General features: G+C 43.3%; 1 protein-coding gene across 3 annotated transcripts in view; it reads left to right on the top strand.

The window, feature by feature from the left end:
• The window catches only part of ASB11 (ankyrin repeat and SOCS box containing 11), a 31,249-nt gene that overhangs the window by 429 nt on the left and 10,378 nt on the right, over window positions 1–20,442 (top strand). The window contains exons 1-6 of one of the 3 annotated variants that reach the window (XM_034999755.1): window positions 497–858; window positions 7,915–7,994; window positions 11,396–11,503; window positions 15,126–15,276; window positions 18,333–18,467; window positions 20,022–20,213. In XM_034999755.1, the coding sequence (XP_034855646.1) occupies window positions 741–858; window positions 7,915–7,994; window positions 11,396–11,503; window positions 15,126–15,276; window positions 18,333–18,467; window positions 20,022–20,213 (784 nt within the window). In that variant the 5' untranslated portion in view covers window positions 497–740. Of the gene's footprint in view, window positions 1–496; window positions 859–7,914; window positions 7,995–11,395; window positions 11,504–15,125; window positions 15,277–18,332; window positions 18,468–20,021; window positions 20,214–20,442 lie in introns of those variants that run through there. The other 2 variants (XM_034999747.1, XM_034999765.1) reach the window with 2 other exon arrangements.

Here is a 20,442-nt window from a genome sequence, read left to right as displayed (position 1 = left end):
TCTGTTAGTGGCTCTTATTTAAGAAGTAAATAGGGTAGTGGCTTTCTAAGAGTATTTGCAGAAACCTCATTTCTACTAACCTAAAGAATGACTTATATGGAATAATTTTCTTTAATATTTTTAAGCAAACTTTAACAATGCATTCTAACAAGACTAAGTTTCCTCAGGAAATAGAACGACCAGTAAATCCGATTTAAAGCAGCAAATGTGGCATGCTATATATATTTTTGTGTTGTCATTTGCAATTCGAATCCATTAGCTACTCATCACTGTCAGGAGAAACCCTGCACTAAACCCATTTATACACGGCGCTGTGCAAAGCCCTGCCAACAAAGGTTTTTCTAATATGAAATGCCAGCATTTGGGAAAAACATTTTAAAATCTCATGCTCTGTAGGGTTTAGTCTCCAGTTCTCTGAAGAAATGATTCACCTTAATTGGAGTGAATTGCCACAAAAGTAAATGAATCAGATACACTTGTCACTGCTGGGATGGTCACTTGATAGAGGAGTATTTATTTGTAAACAGAGTTCACCATTTCCCTCTGTATTCTTAGTGTTCATAGGGGTTCCAGGATGATGTCATTCCTGATCTAGTATCCATGTCAATTTGCACCTGGGATTCTCTTTCAAAATAGACCTGTGCAATGTGATTCCAATACAGTAGATTAAGTTTGAAGACACTAAATGACGGTAGTCTCATCCCCCCCAAAAATAAGACCTCCAAAGGCAAAGCCTCAGAATGCTTCAGTTCACTGGGGGAAATGAAGAGAATCTTGAAGTTTCAGGAAGTGTCAGAAGGCCCGGAATGTGGAAAGAGGTTTCTTTCGGGGATTACATTTGTCACACATTTCAGGGAGGTATGTTGCTTAGACTGTTTTAAAAAAAGTTTCTCTTTCATTTTGAATTAAGTGTGATCTGGAAATCCGTTTTCTAATTTAATATGTAAGTGTGGGCAGGGGCTTTCTAAGAATTTCAGTAACACAGTGTGGATGTTCTTGTAGATTGATCCTCCTCACGGCTTAAATGAGGTAAAGTCCAACAAAGTCCATGTTGGCAGGAGCATGTTAAGAATGTTTCGTCCTGTTGCTCACGTGCATTGTTTCTGTCTTTGTCATCCTGAATTAAGTACGCTCTTAAAAAGATTCGGTAATAGTCAAAACCCATGTAAACATGGTTTGGATTTAGGTCTGGACCATAACACAGATTTCTTAAATAGAGCTCATTCATTCTTCACCTCAAATGTCCTCATTCGGTCAAGCTCCTAGGATAATATTCATTTAATTTGCAAGTAGCATGGTGTTATAAAGTCAAAAGCGTATTTTTTGATTATCATTAATGAGGCGGGGGAGAATAGTACATGTCAATTTCTCAGTTTAATTTCCTTTCTATGTATACATATATGTGTGTGTGGATGACTGTGTTTCTGAATACACACCCACCCCCACACGTATATATAATGGACAGTATATCCAGAAACAGTGTTGTTGTTGTTTTTCTTTTGACACTGTTAGGAGTCAGATGCTATATACTTAAAGCTAGATGTATTAAAAATAACGAACAAAATTTTGTGCCGGTCTTCAGCTCAAACTGGAAATTCTCTTTGCTGCTCACGGGTCAGACAAATGTCGGTTGGGAAAATATGTGACATTTAACCAGTAAGTTAGCTAATTGACTTAGAATAAGTCTCAGTCCAAGGTTAAACTTCTTGATTCCAATAGCATATTATGTTCCTGTAAACTATCATCAGAGCTGTCAAAAACAAGGGGAGGGTAGTTAAAAGCTCAGCCAGGCCATGGTTTAGCCTGTCATATAGGTCCTGGCACGCTTTCTTCTGGACTCTCATATTCTGGAATGCATCATTCAATATGTCTTTGTGGCTTAAACTATTACATTTGTCAATAACTTACCAGACTTGAGGTAAACTATGGCTGGCGGGTTTTTTGATTTTTCGGGCTTCTTTGTGTAATTGGTCAATTATAGATACCTATGTATTTAAGTTTAAAACATTATCATTGGCCCTTGGTGCTGCATCTCGAGCACCGGATGAATCACTGGATCCCACCATCAGCCCATAGAGATTTCTGCAGGCATTTTCTCCTGACAGATGTGGTATATGATTTTTCTACCTTTGCTTAATTTGGCCAGAATTGAAGCTATATTTAGTCCAGGGCTTGGTCATCAAACTTGATAAAAATAAAGTATCGAGCTACAGGTTGATCATCTGTTTTCATGACCCTTGGGCCAGACGTGGTTCAGGATTCAGGAGTTTTGGGGATACTGGAAAGACTGCACGGCGTGTACAGCGTATTATCTCACAGTACTCCCATAATCAAACATTTTGATATTTCTATTTCTGTATTATATTTGATATTTTACACTAAGCGGAAATACAAATGAAAAAGAGTAAATTGCTTAACCTGAGTCCTCACCATGTTTAGCTGCCAAAGGAGTTTGCATCAAACTTGGGGGAAAGCTTGGTTTTCAAAATGTGGGCGATTTTACAACTGCAGGTAAGAGATTGTGGAACTATTGTACTCTTTTTTTTTTTTTAAATTTTATGTTAAGCCAAATGTAAAAGATTAGTTGGAGTCTGAGTGTGTAACACTTAGAATCAGTTGACCTTGTTCTAAATTCAAAAAGGACTCACCTTGATTTGATGGCCACGCCTCTGTGTGACTCAACATCCTGATTCCTTTTTCCTGTCCTTCCCCTTCCACCAGGTTTTTCCTGCTTTTGGTCCATTCTTGCCTAATCCTCTACCTAGCTTTCTACCCTTGTTGAGTTTTGCTGGTTGTCTTCTCAGGCCTTGGCCCAGCCACCCTCTGCAGAGTGACCTCTCACAAGTGCCTGCTGGCTTTCCCAAATTTGGACACCCAGTCCTTGGCCGGGGCTCTGCCCACACCCCCTGTTACCTTTAGCCCACAGCTCTCCTGCTCGTGATGGGCTCAAGGGCACCTTCTTTCTAACACCCTACAGAAAGATGTTTGTTGACCATGGTGCATCTCCTGACAAGAACTGCGTGTTCTAGAGAGTATGCATTTTAACTCCGTTTTAGTATAGTATTTTAGGTATCCCAGGAAATTATTATAATATGGGTTTTTGCCAATTACCTTTGTTTGACTTAAAATACCACTAATTCTGCTAGGCTCTTGTGTATATTTTGTTTCAAAATTGAGATTCCTTTTGAATTTTTTTATTTGATAGATGCTACAGGAGAAGATATTGGTTCATATGATTTTGGAACTTGAATTAAGAGAACAAAGATTGTTCCATGTGCACCAGAGATTATAACCAGTTAGATGGTTCTTTAAAAATAATAAACCAGTAATCTTAAATACTTGTTGGACTTAGGAAGGGGAAAATTGCAAAAAAAAATTTTTTTTTAAATAGTCATAATAAGTTTTATCTTGAATACTTGGCACTCAGACAACTGTATTCCTTCGGAACCAATTTTGTTATTGAAATCTCTGGTTTTAGAAGTTGTCATGAAATTGTTATTCAAAGAATCTGAGAACTAGAGATATGAATCATATTCTGAGAAAAAGTCAAAGGGGGGGGATGAAAAAGTACTTGAACATTTTCCATACACCTCATCAGGAACAAGTAAACATATTTGTCCAGTAAACTATCTTCCTAATGTGCTTGCAGCCCTGTGACCCAGGCAGTCTGCCAAGGGACTAAAAATAGGCTGCCTTAGAAGAGAATGGTTGATTCCTACTTAGGCGTTCGTTTATTTGGAGAGCTTAGCTGATATTTCCTGAAAGGAATGGAAAAACTCCCTAGTTGCCAGCTACCTTTTATCCCTAATTTCTCACAATTAGCTCCAATTTGCAAAACAAGACTGATAAGAGTGAGAGGCTGCGTGTTGGGAATAAGAAGAGGAAAACAGGAGAGCCCACCTTGGTGGAGTTGCTGGAAAGGGTTTTGTGTGAAAACTCAAGGTCCTTGGAAGCAAGTGCTGGAAAACAATGTGACTAGAAAGGTGACTTCCCTTGAGAGTGGTTTTGTTTCCAGCTGGGAAGCAAAAATGAGTTCTACATTGAAGGTGATACGAATGGATTCATTTCATGCTATGTATGAGGAGATGGTGGATAGAGCTAAGCATCCTGGGCCGATAAATGGGCCTTGAAGTTAGGCGGGATTTAAAACTAGTAGTTCTTAACGCCAGAGCAGGGGGTGTTCTAAGTCACAAAACCTTGGAATTCGGTACTGTTTCTGCCACTTGCTGCAAGTGAGATCTCTTCATGTGGGACAAATGGGTTGGCATGCATTTTGGGGGTGCTCCCTCTCTGGAAGGCCAAGGGTGGGGGCTCCAGGAGAAATACCAGTTGAGATCAGGGGCCCCTGACAGGAAGGGAGCTTGGTATTTCCCTCTCAAGGTGGAAGTCCGCTCAGGCAACTTGCTGAGCTGCCTCCCGGGCCGAGCTGCCCCGCCACCCCCCGGGCCTCTCCTATGGGAAAAGAGAAGCGGAGAGCAGTCCTGTGGTGAGGGACAAGCCAGGGACAGCTCACCATTCCTGCTTTCATGGTGGAGTGGAAGATGGCCCCACAGGCTTCCCATGACGTCAGAGGCAGGGGTGTCAGAGGGTGCTGCATTAACAGGGGCACCAGGAGAGGTGGCTCAAGTGGACTGACCCGTAGACTAGTCGTTTCAAAATCTCTTTATTGAAGTACTTTGTAAATACAGACAAGGGCACAAATTCTAAGTGAACATCTGCATGGATTTTCACAAGGTGAACGTGATCAGGTTTCGGCTCCCAGGAGCCAGAAACTGCATATTATCAGCACGGCCCCTACTCTTTCCTCTTCCAGTCAACCCCCGCCCCTCCTTGGGGTCCTTCTGACTCCTAACACCCCAGGTGAGTTGGGCCCCCTTTCGTACATTAGAGAAAGGGATCACACAGCACATGCTCTTTGGTGTCTGGCTTCCTTCACTCAACATTACGTTTGGAGATCTCTCCATTGTATGTGTGCAGTGGGTCTTATGGGACTGGTGAGTAACAGAAGTTACTAGAAATAGGACAAAGATGTGGTTAAGGTTCCTGCTTCTCAGAAGGAAAGGGGACGCCACAGCCCACCTGGAGGTAAGTTTTAAAAATAATAAAGCCATTTCATGTTAGTGTTCTAATTTCATAATAGCAAGTTACCATGTAAACCTTGTTTTTATTTTTGAATCAAACACTTAGATAATATACCTTCAGGTGACTCGGGTTGACTGGCTTTTCTTGGAACAAAAGAATAACCGAGCTGTGGCTGTGGGTTTGCTTCTTACATTGGTCAGGGGGCTGAGTTGCCATCCGTGGGTGAAGACTGTCCTTCCAACCCCAGTGCCTGTGTCCATTGCCAAGAGCGATGAGGCAAGAGGGTGACGCGTCTGACACACAGTTCATGTTGAATGAGGGGGAGATGTATTAGAAGAAAACCAGGGCTGACTAACTGAGGATTATATGCATTCATTATCTCATTATTCTCAGCTTATGCAAATTATAAATGTCGAAAGAGATTTAAAAATACTCCATTCATCAGCTTTTCACTGACTCAGGAACAAGTGGAGATACGAGCACAAGATTTTTTCCCTGTTAACATTTTTATCTGTTTTTCTTATAAAAGCATCACACATTCGTATCAGGAATATGAAAACCCAGTGATTATATGTGTATACAGATAAACTTATATATAAATTAGTTCCAGTTTATATATGTGTGTGTATCACACTTTTTAGTTTTGGAACTAATTTCAAAGTGACAGAAAAGTTACAAGAGTGGTACAAAGAATTCCCACTTCTCTTTGCCCAGAGACCTGCATTCCTATTTAGCCAACTATCCTAATAATGTCCTTGAGAGCGAAAGGATCCCATGTGGGCCTTTAGATGTTGTGTCTCATCAGCCTTCTGCCATCTGCAGTGGTTCCTCAGTCCCTCCTTGAACTGGTTACAGGCCACTTACTTTGCAGAATGTCCCTCGGTGAGTTGGTTCACAGTGTCCTCGGGGTTCGACTTGGGTTATGCATCTCGAGCAGGAATATTACACAAGCTATGGTGTGTTTTTATCGTTGCATTCCCTCCGACAGCATGTGATGTCATCCATCGCCCATGACACACTGTGCCAATCTGTCCCATCACTTCTGATGCTAACTTTGATTCCCTGGGTAAGGTGGTGTCTACAATTTTGTTCCACCATAAAATGGCCCGTGTTTCCTTTATAACTAGTAATTATTTTGTGAGGAGACAACTCGAGTCAGATTCGACAATTTCTTCTACATTTCCCAGTTGGTGTTCTACTATGAGGAAGAGCTTCCTCCTTGCTATGTATATGTTAATTTATATCAGTGAGGACTTAGAGATTCCTATTTCATTTGATAGGGTATAATCTCCTACTACCATTTTTTATTTCGATGCTCAAGTCATCCCATGTTTGACCAGTGGAAGCCCCTGCAAGCCAGCTTCCATGTCTTTTTGACATGTCCCATCATTCATTGTGTTTCCAGCCAGGTGTTCGAGGCCCATCTTATATTTTTCCCGGCCTGGCCCCGGAATCAGCCATTTCTCCAAAACCTTGTTAAAGTAATATAAATATGAATAGAAACATAAATACATACATGTTGAAAATCACCTTTTCGTACCAGCTACTCCAATTTCAATCCAACCCCATAGAGTTCATTCTAGCCTTGCATCTTTTCATAACCCCAAGGGTAAGAGAAGATAAAAATTGAATTGCAATATAGGAAGAGCGCCTACTGAAATGTTTATGGCCCTTGTTCTCATCTGTTGGAGAAGTTCACTCTGTCCTTGTGGCCTCAAGCTATTTCACACTCACATAATCCCATCTTTGGCGGGGTTGTGTTTGCCAAGGTCACAGGTATAGAAAAACCCGAATTCTTGGCACCATCAGGATCCCCCAGAAAATGTTGGTAAGATGGACCCTTTGTGTGAAATCCAAATTGTGTTACATGCTATTCGGTGAACGAAGAGCACAATTATGTTTGAAATTTTACAAACTGGAACAGGTGTTCATCCCAAACATGGCATGTTTAAAGAGGCTTACTTCTCAAATGCCCCTTGAAGCTGGTTAGTCTTGTTTACTAACAAGCGATTACAGGGAAAAAAAAAAACTCACCCTACCATGGGTACTTATTAATCATAAGTTCCTTGAATACCTAACATTATGGATGTGTTTTATTGGCCTACTTTGAGACCAAAGCACTTGCTAAATACCAAATTACTAGACCCCCCATTTTACAGATCACGAAATTGAGGTCAAAATTAATTTTAGTAACTTGCCCCTCTCGGCAGAAAGGGGTTGAGGTCGGACTTGACCCCAGGCAGTGTGGCCCCACGGGCTCCGCACTTAGCTGTCACGTTCAACTGCCCACAGGAAATTGTGGAAGACTGTGTCATCTGAAAAACCATACCTATTCTGCATCGTGGTAATAGATATGCCTCATGACCAAAATGAAACCGAGACAATTACCTAGGGCATTGAGAACCAACCCATTTCCCCTGATCCTCCAGCCTCCTTCGTGGGGTCCCGGCTGTTGAGTTTTCAGGGTAGAGGTGAGGGTGGGAGGCAGGGGCAGGATGAAAGCAGGGAGGCTCTGTAGAGCCTTCCCTGCAGATGAGGGAAGCCTTGCCCTTCACTTTGCCTTGTTTAGAGCTGTCAGATCCAGGCCCGGGGCAATATGTATTCGAACTAAATCTATTGCTTGTTAAAACTGCCCCCCAAAGAGTGAGAGAGATGGTCTGTGCTCCCTCTGCACACACCACTAGACCCGTGAGCTGTACACTCAAGTGGCTTATCACCCTGAAAGTGGCTGATGATGAGAAAGCCCGATGTGTGGCACGGTGGGTGGGCAGTGGGACTGAACAGCCGGAAGAAGACTCCAGACCTTGACTCTGAGCTTGATTTGTGTTTCAGATTGCTGGGCTGACCGATCCCCACTACATGAAGCTGCGGCCCAGGGGCGCTTACTGGCCTTGAAAACTTTAATTGCACAGGTAAGTAAACCAAAGACGTGTTCCTTTGTGCTTCCGCTATAATGGGCATCGTGCTTTCATAGCTTTGGCTGTGGCGGAAGTCTTGCTCACCCCATCTGGGGGCCTGCACGGCCAGTCTAGGTGTACATATCCTCATTTTTTTTTTTTTTGCCCAGCACCCTCTCCCCATTCTGGGCCTGCCTTCACCCCAGAGGCAGTTTCCCTGTGACGGGGACAGCAGATGCCCTCACATTTTTCTTGCATTAACTCACCCTATCCTCTCCCGGTGTGCCTGACTAACAACAGCCCTGAAATTGCATTCGTCAGCTATTACCACATAACAAATGACCTCAAAAACACAGTGGCTTAAAACAACAAGCACAGATTCGTTCACTTTCTGTGGGCCAAGGGGCAGCCTGGCTGGGTGGTTGTGGCTTGGAGTCTCTTACAGGCAGCCAAGTACCAGCCAGGCCCGCAGTCACCTCACAGCTTGAGGGGGGAGGATCTGCTTCCAACCTCACTCATGTACTCGTGGGCCAGCTTTAATTCCTTGCACAAGGGCCTCTCCACAGGACTGTGCCATGAAATGGCAGCCAGCTTCCCCCAGAGAGAGCACAAGCGAGTGCCTAAGAAGCAAGTCTTAGTATAACCTAATTGCCAAAGTGATGTCCCATCACTTCTGCCATATTCTATTCATTAGATGGGAGTCAGGGAATCCAGCCCACACTCAAGGGAAGGGGAGTACACGGTGAGCCAAAACCAGGAATGAGGGATCACCAGGAGCCATTTTAGAGACTCCCTACCGGGATGATACAGTATCTCAAGAGCAAACATTACAATAGGTTGACATGGGTAAATCTTACTCCTTTGGGAAGATTTATTAAAGTCTTAGTTATTAAGGCTACTTTATTTTTATTGATGACTATCCCTAGCACCTTGAACAATGAATAACGGCTCACTAAATATTTGTCAAATGAGTGAACGAAAGTGTATATGCTCCATTTACTTTGTTTGTTTTAGAGTCTACGTGTGTATAGAGGAGGTGATTTATTACATCTTTTTTCCACATTCTAGCTACCACCGAAACTGGCTTCTTTATCATTTTGAATTTAAACAGCTGGGCGCACTGTTCTGTGTGTGTGCGTGACGCACACACACAAACGCACACACGCACACCTTTTTTTTGGCTTCCTCTTTCACGAGTTGGGTTACTTCTTAAGAAAGTAGAGGCAATGGGGCGCCTGGGTGGCTCAGTCAGTTAAGCGTCTGCCTTCGGCTCAGGTCATGATCCCAGGGTCCTGGGATCGAGCCCCGCGTCGGGCTCCCTGCTCTGCGGGAAGCCTGCTTCTCCCTCTCCCACTCCCCCTGCTTGTGTTCCCTCTCTCACTGTGTCTCTCTCTGTCAAATAAATAAATAAAATCTTAAAAAAAAAAAAAAAGTAGAGGCAAAAGGAAAACAGTACTGCCCAGTAATGATCAAATGGATTTTGTACTTGATTTTTATCACTTGCTTATTTATTTTTAAGCACTTAAAATTTGATTCTTTTTGATATGTAATATATTCACATAGTTCGAAAATTAAAGTGATATTAAAAGGTGAAAAGTCTTGCATCCACCTCCTCCCTCTCAGCCCCACACCTCAACACTTCTATTAGTATTTTTTTTAAGTAGGCGCCACACCCAGCATGGAGCTCACTGTGGGGCTTGAACTCATGACCCTAAGATCAAGACCTGAGCTGAAATCAAGAGTCAGACACTTAGCCGACTGAGCCACCCAGGCGCCCCTTATTAGTATTTTTTTAATAAACTTTTAACTTTGGAATAATTTTAAAGAAGAGTTGCGAAGAGAGTGCAGGCAGTTCCCACATACATGTCACCCAACTTCCCCTGGTGCTAATATCATACATAAGCATGTACTTCAGTCAAAGCTAAGACATTAACATTGGTACAATAGTGTTAACTAAACTACAGACTATTGGAATTACACCTGTTTTCCCACAGAGTCCTTTTTCTCTCCCAGGCTCCGATCCAGGATCCCACATTGCCTTTAGTACTTCATTATTTTTATTTTATTTTATTATTTTTTAAGATTTTATTTATTTATTTGAGAGAGAGAGAGAGTGAGAGGGAGCATGAGAGGGGAGAGGGGCAGAGGGAGAAGCAGGCTTCCTGCCGAGCAGGGAGCCTGATGCGGGGCTCGATTCCAGGACCCTGGGACCATGACCTGAGCCGAAGGCAGACGCTTAACCAACGGAGTCCCCCAGGTGCCCCTTTTTATTTTTAACTATACTCCATAAGCATGTTGGTTTCTGTAAACTGGTGTGCTTAAATGTGTGAGGAGCGTTCTTCAGAGAGAAGTTCAACTTTTTCACAGTGCATGGCCTGCTTCTTCACCCTTACACCCTAGTGAAAAATGTTTTACTCTATTTTATTTTTTACTTTATTTCACATACAGTGGGGTGGAGTAAAGCATTAAACCAGGCATCAGGAGCTCCTGACTCTCAGAGTCATCTGGCTGTCATCGACTGCTGGGGAGCCTTAAGTCTTATTAATAATTTGAACTTTCTGCCTCTCCATTTCCTCGTGCACAGTGGAGGCCATTCACTCTAGATGGTCTTTCAGGCCGGTCCAGCATTACACATGCAGAAATGCAGGGATTCTGACAGCTTGCCAGCCAGATGCAAGTTTTTTTTCTAGTGCACTGCTGCCACCTTGTGGACTAGCCTGCTTTTTCTTATTTTCTTAAAAGGAAATCCTATACAGGCAAAGGACAAGATTTTTCTAATTGTATTAAATACCCAATTTGAAATCTGTAGCACAGCTCTCGAGTAATGACATCATACTCAGGACACGAGAGTGGACAGGACCAAGAAGGCATAGAGAGGCCCTAAGATGAAGGGACCTGCAGTCTTGGGCATCAAGGGAGGTCTGGCAGGAGACGGTAGGGGTTTGAGGTTTGGGGTTCAGGGTCACGCACTAGGTTTTGGAAGCTTTCAACGGGCCAGTGAGGAGGCAGGAAATCAGAAGCAGAACTGGGCTGGGAAGGACTGGCAGGGACCTAACTTATTTCCCAGACAGAAAGTGGTCACCATGGGGCGGGATGGGGTGGGGGGAATGGTAAGGGCCAAGTTGTGAAAATCAGGGCATGGTCAGAGTTGGCCAACAGCTACGCTGATCTTGTCATCTGTCACATGGACTCTGAGACGAGGAAGGTGGAGGGTGGCAGGAAGAGGAAGGGGACGTGCTGGGACTGGGCTGGGATGAGGGTTGGGACGCAGCGGAGTTGCGGCCCCCAGCAGTGCTGCTCCTGTGGTACTCGCGTCCTAGGAGATCCGTGTGCCTTGACTCTGTACTCTGAAGTCCCGGAGTGGCTACCATTGCTATCGCTAATGCAGCCTTTAACCCCTTCTCTCCAAATTCTAGGGTGTCAACGTGAACCTCGTGACCATTAACCGGGTCTCTTCGCTCCACGAGGCGTGCCTTGGAGGCCACGTAGCCTGCGCTAAAGCCTTATTGGAAAAGGGCGCGCACGTGAGTCCTGCCCCCCCGCCCCCCGCGGCTCTGCCCAGGTGCACCTGCTAGCGTCTACAGAGATGCTACCTTCCGGACGGTGCACCCCCTGGGGGTGTAGGCAGGTCTGGCCCTGTCTGCATGCACGTTCCTGAGCCACTGACAGACACACTGCGGGTCCCTCCCCTCTTCAGCCTCTGTGCCCGTGGGCGAACATTCCAATGAGGTAATTCACAGGAATCTTTGAAAATTGTGATGCTAAATTTCAAAAGAGCAACTGGAACTGAAGTTATCTGAAAACCGATCTTGGGAAATTGATTGGGAAACATTGGAAAGAACACAAATTAAACGAACAACAACAGAAACACTCTTAATGCAACACTCTAAACCAACTTTTCCTTGAGCAAAATCATCACATGAGCTTTTAGTAAATAATACATTGAAAAAAATCCAACAGAATTAACTTTATCTTATTTTAAAATTCTACCCTTATTTCTCTTTTTCTTTTGTATATTTATTTTATTTATATATATATATTTTAAGATTTTATTTATTTATTTGACAGAGAGACACAACGAGAGAGGGAACACAAGCAGGGGGAGTGGGAGAGAGAGAAGCAGGCTTCCCGTGGAGCAGGGAGCCCGATGCGGGGCTCGATTCCAGGACTCTGGGATCATGACCTGAGCCGAAGGCAGACGCTTAACGGCTGAGCCACCCAGGCGCCCCTATTTTTATATTATTTTTTAACTCCAGTGTAGTTAACATACAGCGTTATATTAGTTTCAGGTGTACGATATGGTGATTCAATGCTGCCACACATCACCCAATATCCTTAGTTCAAGGCTAAGGAGTAGCTGAGGTGCTGTGTGTAATAAACATATCACAGTAGAATTGTAAAATTAAAACTTTTGAAAATCTCAGTGACATTTATTTAGTTTCCAGCTATCATTTTGTTGCTAATTTTTAAAAAAGATTTTATTTATTTATTGGACAGAGAGAGAGAGAGAGAGAGAACACAAGCAGGGGGAGCGGCAGGCAGAGGGAGAGGGAGAAGCAGGCTCCCAGCTGAGCAGGGAGCCCGACGCGGGGCTCGATCCCAGGACCCTGGGACCACGACCTGAGCCAAAGGCAGACACTTAACCAACTGAGCCACCCAGGTGCCCTGCTAATTTTGGTTTTTAAATTCAGTCCCTGTGTTCTTTGTTTCATGAGCTGCAATGTTTTTAAATGCTTACAGGAGATTTTCTTAGCATTTTATGTGGAAGTTGGGTTTCTACATGTAGAACTGAATATGAAAGTCTTTCTTGGGCAAAGCGATGTTCCTGATGCCGTAGTGGTCGTGTATTTTTATTAGGTTACCACTTAGTCAATTCACGTGTAATGATGAGGGTGAGGTTGGGTGTGGGCCATTTCCCTTTTTTAAAGATTTATTTGTTGATTTATCTATTTATTTTAGGTGGGGGGAGGGGCAGAGGGCGAGGGAGAGAAAGAAACTCAAGCAGACTCTGCGATGAGTGCAATGCGGGGCTCGATCTCGTGACCCTGAGACCATGACCTGAGCCCAAACCAAGAGTCGGATGCTTAACCGACTGCACCAGCCAGGTGCCCCAGAGGCCCCTTTCCTTCTGTTGGTGGAAAAGAGCAAACAACATCGGGTTGTAGAGGAGTGTGTACTGGTACAACGCTGGGAGGTTTTGTGGAGGACAAAGAAAAGAGTAAGACATGGTCCCTTGGTTTTGGCAATCTTATGAGGGAAGAGTTGATAAATATTGTATTATTTAACATTTAAATCGGAACGAGAGAAAGAATCAAAGAACGTTGGTCCATCAGTAGAAAATTCCTCACAATTGGCAGCCCTGTGGGTGCCTCAAATTCAGTGCATCTGAAACTATGCTTAGGATGCTCTTCCCTCAGGGACCAGCCCTCCTCTGGCCCGCCCAGTCTCCACGACCCGGCGAGACACATCCCCGCTTTCCCACCTTCCAAACCTGGGCTCAGCCTGGATCTTCCCTCTCCCCCGCTAACTAATCCCCACAGCCTGCTCATTTTCTTCCGAAATACTTCTCAAGTCGCTACTCTTTTGTCTTGCTCCTAGAGTGATCTAAAGCTCCCATTACTGTATCAAAATCATCTGTGTCTCTGTGGGTCTTCCCTGATAGAATTCAACCGATCCTGGAGAGGCAATTGTCTTCCTTGCCTTTGCTTCTGAAACACTGGCGCCTAATAGGCGCTCAATAAATGTTTGCTGACCTGAACTGAGAAACTTAGGAAATCAAATTTGAAGGCTTTGGGACTGAGGATGAGGATGATTCTCAGTAAAAACAAATCAAATGAAACCAGCCCCACCAAATCTTTTTCAGGAAAAATGTAAATAGGTTAGAAATCCCTAGACTATATGAATTCACACACATTTTGCCCTGCCCTTGTCTGTCTCCGCCACCTTAGCATCTCCTCTTTCACTTTCTATTTTAACAGGGGCTATCCTGGCACTGTGGAGAAATATCTTTTGTTGTTTCTTTTTTTTTTTAAGATTTTATTTATTTATTTGAGAGAGAGAGAGAGAGAGAGAGAATGAGCGGGGGGAGGGGCAGGAGGAGAGGGACAAGCAGACTCCTGGCTGAGTGGGGAGCCATACACTGGGCTTGATCTCAAGACCCTGAGATCATGACCTGAGCCGAAATCAGACGCTTAAACCAACTGAGCCACCCAGGCGCCCCCTTTTTTTGGTTTCTGAAACAAGAAAATTTAGGATCCTGATTATCACAAGCATATATACTCAGTTGTTAAGGCAAATGGTTTGACATCAAGCCTTCATTGTCCTCCATTTCAATCCTGTCAGAGGCTCTCCACCCGAATGCCTTGGCTCCCTGATGTTCATTCCAATCTATTGCTAATACTCAAAGATGGCTCCCACATCCTTGGAAGGCAGCAAGGGTGGTTGGAGACACCATGTTGATGGCTATTTTCTTTGTGACTTTGGCTTGATCTCGATCTCTTTTTTTTTTTTTGCAAGCACAGATTTGAGGACCTGGTTTCTCCAGCATTTTTGGTTCCTGCCATGTTTGTTCATGATTGGGAGCGGGAGTCAGATCCTTATTAATGGGAAGTGAAAATAATTGTTGTTGCAAATGCTTAAATGCTTACTGGGCACCAGGCAATGTTCTAAGTGTTTAACACATAACAACTCACTTGATCCACCCAATAACCTCATGAGGTAGATTCTTTTATGGTTCTCATTTAAGGAAACTGAGGCACAGAAAGTTAGTATTCCAACCAAGATCTCTGACCAGATAGAAGAGAGGGTGCTGGAACTTGAACCCAACCAAGCTAATCATTCCAGAAGCCATGTTCTTAACCACCAAGGAGGGTAACCCCTCAATGATTAGGAGGCTCCTAAGAGACTCTGGAATAGCCATGAATACATTTGAAAGCTTTCTCCCATTTTGCCCCACTTGCAATATTACTTATAGGTAAGACTTGATAGGCTACTGGGATCTAAAGAACGTAATTAAGTGTAATGATGTAGCGTTCCCTCGCTCATTCACCGGCCTGGGAAATTCCTCCCTGCAGATGCACAGAGTACACGCTTGGAAACGGTGAGAGAAGCATGACAAATCCCCTGGGTCCCTTTGCTCACCATTAGGTCAACGGAGTGACGGTTCATGGGGCCACGCCCCTGTTCAATGCGTGCCGGAGCGGCAGTGCTGCGTGTGTCGACGTGCTGCTGGAGTTTGGAGCCAAGGCCCAGCCGGAGGCGCACTTGGCTTCACCCATCCACGAGGCAGTCAAGAGAGGTAACGGGGCCGTCCCATTGCACACGCCGCATTGGTGGGCTCGCTCCGATCTGCACGAGTCAGTGGTACAGGGGTCACCGTGCAAGGAACACCCAGACCTTCACCGGTAGTCTGTGTGGTGCTTAGAATCCCAGAGCTGCAACTTCAGAGCCCCTGAATCTTCAGGAAGTACCGGTGGGGCATGCAACCGCCCTTCTTGGGCCCTGGGAACAGTTTTCTGTCTCAGGAGTCGCATTTCCTAGGGAGTCAGTCTCTCCGCAGCCCTTTCTCGAAGCTCTTTGCTGGTGTTTTGCGGGCAGCTGGCCCAGTCAAGCCTGCGGGGGTGACTTCCATGAGTCGTACTTTTTGCTTACGTCTCTGTCTTTACTAGAAAAGAACAGCTCTTCTCCCAAATCCCATAAAACATCAGCCACTAAAATAAATGATGAAAGCGTCTGAAAGCCAAGGCTGATAGGAGCCCTAATGGAAGATTAAATATAACTGTCCACGGCAAGCAATATACTCTTTTGAGATGAGCTGCTGACTTCAAGGTCATTAGTTATTGCAAAGAAATTGCAACTTTAAAAAGCATGGCATTAGACACCTGGAAGTTGATTCTAGACCCCTGTATTCTCAGTTACTTTTGAAATGAGCGAAGAGAGTAAAGTGAAGGTCTTTAAAAACTTTATGCATCCGCTAGACATGAACAAGAAGAGATCACTGAAAGGCCAAGGCCATTTGTCAAAAGTCACACCGAGAGAGCAACATTTCTGTTACTCAGTGGTGGAATTATTCTATTATATTGAGATAAATAAAATGGGGAAGTTAGAACACTGTAGAACAGTGATCTTTGCTGGTCTAATTGGGGATGAAAGTCTTTATTTCCAAAGGCAATAATGAAAGATTTGCCCCGGGTTAATAAACATTGTCATTTGGTAATTTTTTTTTTTTTTGCAGCAGATTATTTTTTTTCCTGTGCTTTTATTTTTTTCCCCATGTTTTAACAGTTGAAGTATAATTAACGCACAGTACTATATTACTTTCAGGTGTACAAAACAGTGATTCAACACCTCCATACATCACCCAGTGTACTCTTCATCCCCATCGCCTGTTTCACCTAGCCCTCCACTCCCCTCCCCTCTGGCAACTGGCAGTTTGTTCCCTGTATTTGAGTCTGGTTTTTTTTGTTTTTTGTTTTTTGTTTTTTCCGTTTGTGGATTACTTTAAATGAAACAAAAGACCCAAATCTCAATGTATCTATTTATGGTTTTGATGTCTTACATGTATTTAATAAACATTTATTGATTAATAACTGATGCTGGTCATTTTCCAAACTCCAAGTACATCCTTTAAGTTGAAGGGAAATGGTCTACTTTGGAAATGATCTAAAAGTCTTAAAAAACTTTTTTTAAGGTTGATTTGAAGTAAAAGTTCATCCGTTTGTTGCATTTCCATCCGAACATTTAAAAATAGATAAATATTGGGAATGGTTTGAATTACTGAAGTAATTCTGCAGTACTTGGATGGTTTTATGTTGGAGTGTTTGCTATCTATGTGCCTACAAAATACATACATGCTTATCATAAACACATCAATTCATGTGTCTATGTATTCTTTTCTGTATCTACAAGCATGTTAGGGACCATCATCCACAGGATGGAAGAACAAATAACAAATTCATTATTTTAGATGCTGTTATATTAGTGCTAATCATTTATATATTAATTTTGTAATTAATGAGTGTTGTGAGTACTTAAATTTAACTCAGACCAGGCTCAGTTTCTTCTGCAAAGAAAAAGAAAGAAAAAAAAATTAAAAGGACAGGAATTATTTAAAAATGTTTATTAGATGCCCTGTATTTACCAGGCAGTTTTAGGTACTGACTAGATATTTTTTCTGGATTTTTTAAACATCTGCCAACAGAGTAGGTCAGTCTGAGTCCATGCTTTGACATATTGATGCTATAATCCCAGTATAATATTTACTTATGTGAACAAATAGTTTGGATCCATAGGATCCTCATTTGTACATTTTTAAAAAAATTTTTTTTAAAGATTTTATTTATTTATTTGAGAGAGAGAGAGAGAATGAGAGACAGAGAGCATGAGAGGGAGGAGGGTCAGAGGGAGAAGCAGACTCCCTGCCGAGCAGGGAGCCCGATGCGGGACTCGATCCCAGGACTCCAGGATCATGACCTGAGCCGAAGGCAGTCGCTTAACCAACTGAGCCACCCAGGCGCCCCTCATTTGTACATTTTAATGCATATTTTTATTTAATTTAGCATTTGTGATAAATCAAGCAGGTTTGAGAAGAAGCTTGCTTTTATGTTATCTTATAAAAAAAAGATTAGTGAAGTGATGGTAAGATTTTTTTTTAAGAAAACACTTAAATCTTCAAAGAGAACACTCTTTATAAGCTCCCATCAATTCCTCAGAAGTATTTGGTCCTGATCAAATCATTCGTATGCTGCAAATGAATCAAGTCTATTCATTGGGCAGCCTCTCCAAGGACAATGCTTGTCTACATACTTCTTGTTAGCCACTGAATTTGAAAGTGCAGTTAAATATATCCTATATTTGAGGATTTGAAAGTGCAGTTCAATATATTCTATATTCAAGGCTTTTTATTCTCAGAGGTGTCTTCCAGGTTAACCAAAATAAGGAGGTGCAACCATACATGGGTGAAGAAGAGAATGAGAGATCTGTAATGGAGAGGGATCAGGGCTGGGCCTTGCATTTGAATGCTGGCTTTTTCAGGGTAATAATAGGATGAGTCGTTCACCCCTCTGCATCCTGCAGCCTCTATTTATAAACTGGTGGCTTCACTGTAGAGAGCCCTTAGTCTAGTTGGAGGTACCTCAAGGGCTGCAAAGGGGAATTTAAGTGGGGAAGTATGGGCATGCTTTTCTTTTTAATGGTTTTGATTTTGGAGTTTTCTAGGATTTCTCCACCAATTTTTTTCTGCTTAAAAAAAAATCTAGGTTATTTCTAAAACCCATTACAGATAAGCAATTCTATAGTTCTATAAATAGTCAATATTTCCCTTACTTGAGTAAGGTTACCTTTTTTTCCCACCAGGTCATAGAGAGTGCATGGAGATCCTGCTGGCAAATAACGTTAACATTGACCAAGAACTGCCTCAGCTTGGAACTCCCCTGTATGTGGCCTGCACCTACCAGAGGGTAGACTGTGTGAAGAAACTTCTAGAATTAGGTAATTTCCAGAAATCTTTTTATGAGAGGAACCTATTAACTTTGTTGGTTTTCCATGGCTTTAAAGACAAAGTTCTTGGGTGCCCGGGTAGCTCAGATGGTTAAGCGTCTGCCTTCGGCTCAGGTCATGATCTCAGGGTCCTGGGATCGAGTCCCGCATCGGGCTCCCTGCTCAGCGGGGAGCCTGCTTCTCCCTCTGCCTCTCTCTCTCTCTTTCTGTCTCTTATGAATAAATAAATAAAATCTTTTAAAAAAAGATAAAGACAAAGTTCTTGTCAGGCTGGACAAAATTCTGACAGTATTTGATGTTTGAATGCTCGAAACAACTTTTCCAGAGAAATGAATGTCTACTTCCTTTGATATTGTCTCCATTTACCTGGTCTGGTTCTCCTTGATGGTTTCAAGAGAGAGCAAGAGTCTCTTTTCCATAAGTGCTAGTGGGAAAAAAACAATTTTATTTCATTGGCTCTTTTTGAGTCACATGCCCATCTCTGAGCCAATCATAGTGGCCAGAGGAGTACAATGCATTGATTGGCTTAGGCCTAGATTTCAGTCTCCACTGAAGTTGTTGGGCTTCACTGGAAACACATGAACTGGGAACCACAGGGGATGGTTCCCCAGAGGGAAATCTAGGTGTGGTTATCAGGAAGATGCCCAATAGCAAAAATAACAGACATTTGCCATAGACTCTTTTAGATCAGTCCTGCTAAGATCCTTAGCAACCTCTTTATTTTTATTTTTCATTATTTTTTTAAAAAGATTTTAAAATTTATTTGAGAGGTGAGGGGAGGGGCGGAGGAAGAGAGAGAGAGAGAGAGAGAGAGAGGATCTCAAGCAGACTCCCCTCTGAGCATGGAGCCCAATGCCGGACTCGATCTCACGACCCTGAGATCATGACCTGAGCCAAAATCAAGAGTCGGATCCTTAACCGACTGAGTCACCCGGGTGCCCCCTTAGTAACCTTTTTAATTCTAAAAGGCATAACAAAAACTGGGAGTCCAGGGAAAAGTAGAATGTCTTGAACTATTATTTGGTAAAAGATTCCCCAAACGTAGCTACCGACATAAAGGTAGAGTCTGTACTATGAATCTTTAAATCAGAATTTTTATCTCTAAGATTTTTTTTGTCTTTTTCATCCCCCATCATTTACTACTCCCTGTAGTAGTTCAGAAACCTTTTTTTTTTTTGAGCCCAGAATAAGAGAAATACTAAAGAAACTTCACTTTCCCCTTTGCCAAAACCCAAAATAATAATTCTGAGTAGAAGGAGCTGCAAATATTTAATTTTGTTCGTCACACAGTTCATACGGGAAAGCAAGTAACATATTTTAAATGACTAAAAATTTCTTTCTTCACTTTTCTCATCAAAATAGTTGGCGGCGGTCTGAGTAGCCATCGCTGAGGTTCTGGGCTTAAGTCGTGTATTTCCAAACATCTGTCAAGCACGTCATGACATTGCAGATACCTTTGCAGATGTCTCCAGCTACTGTATTTGCAGCTCCTGGTATTTCCACGGTAACGTTTCGCGTTGGCTTGTGGTCATCTGCTTTCTTCAGGAGCCAGTGTGGACCGCGGCCAACATCTGGACACTCCCCTGCATGCGGCGGCGAGGCAGTCCAGCGTGGAAGTCATCCACCTGCTAGCTGACTACGGGGCTCCCCTAAAGCGCAGGAACGCCGGGGGCAAAAGCGCGCTGGATCTGGCCGCTCCCAACAGCAGCGTGGAGCAGGCACTCCTGCTCCGGGAAGGTAAGGAAGGGCTGGGTGGGCCTTTCTCCTCCATAAGCACGTCGGCTCTCTCTCCTTCCTGTCTTATCTCTGGACTGTCTTACCTTTGGCCTTTTCTCTGTTTAATTGGGCGTGTGGCAGGCCGCAGGTGTCACTTGCGTCGCTGCCGAGATTTTATAGGCTGTATCTATTCACTTATCACAGAAGGGCATTCATACGGCTGGTATGTCCCTGTGGATTTTCTGTAACG

This window comes from Mirounga leonina, unplaced genomic scaffold (assembly GCF_011800145.1).
Source record: "Mirounga leonina isolate KUSES-001 unplaced genomic scaffold, KU_Mleo_1.0 Mir_101595, whole genome shotgun sequence".
Taxonomy (NCBI): Eukaryota; Metazoa; Chordata; class Mammalia; order Carnivora; family Phocidae; genus Mirounga; species Mirounga leonina.
This window is presented reverse-complemented; position numbering and strand designations above follow the sequence as displayed.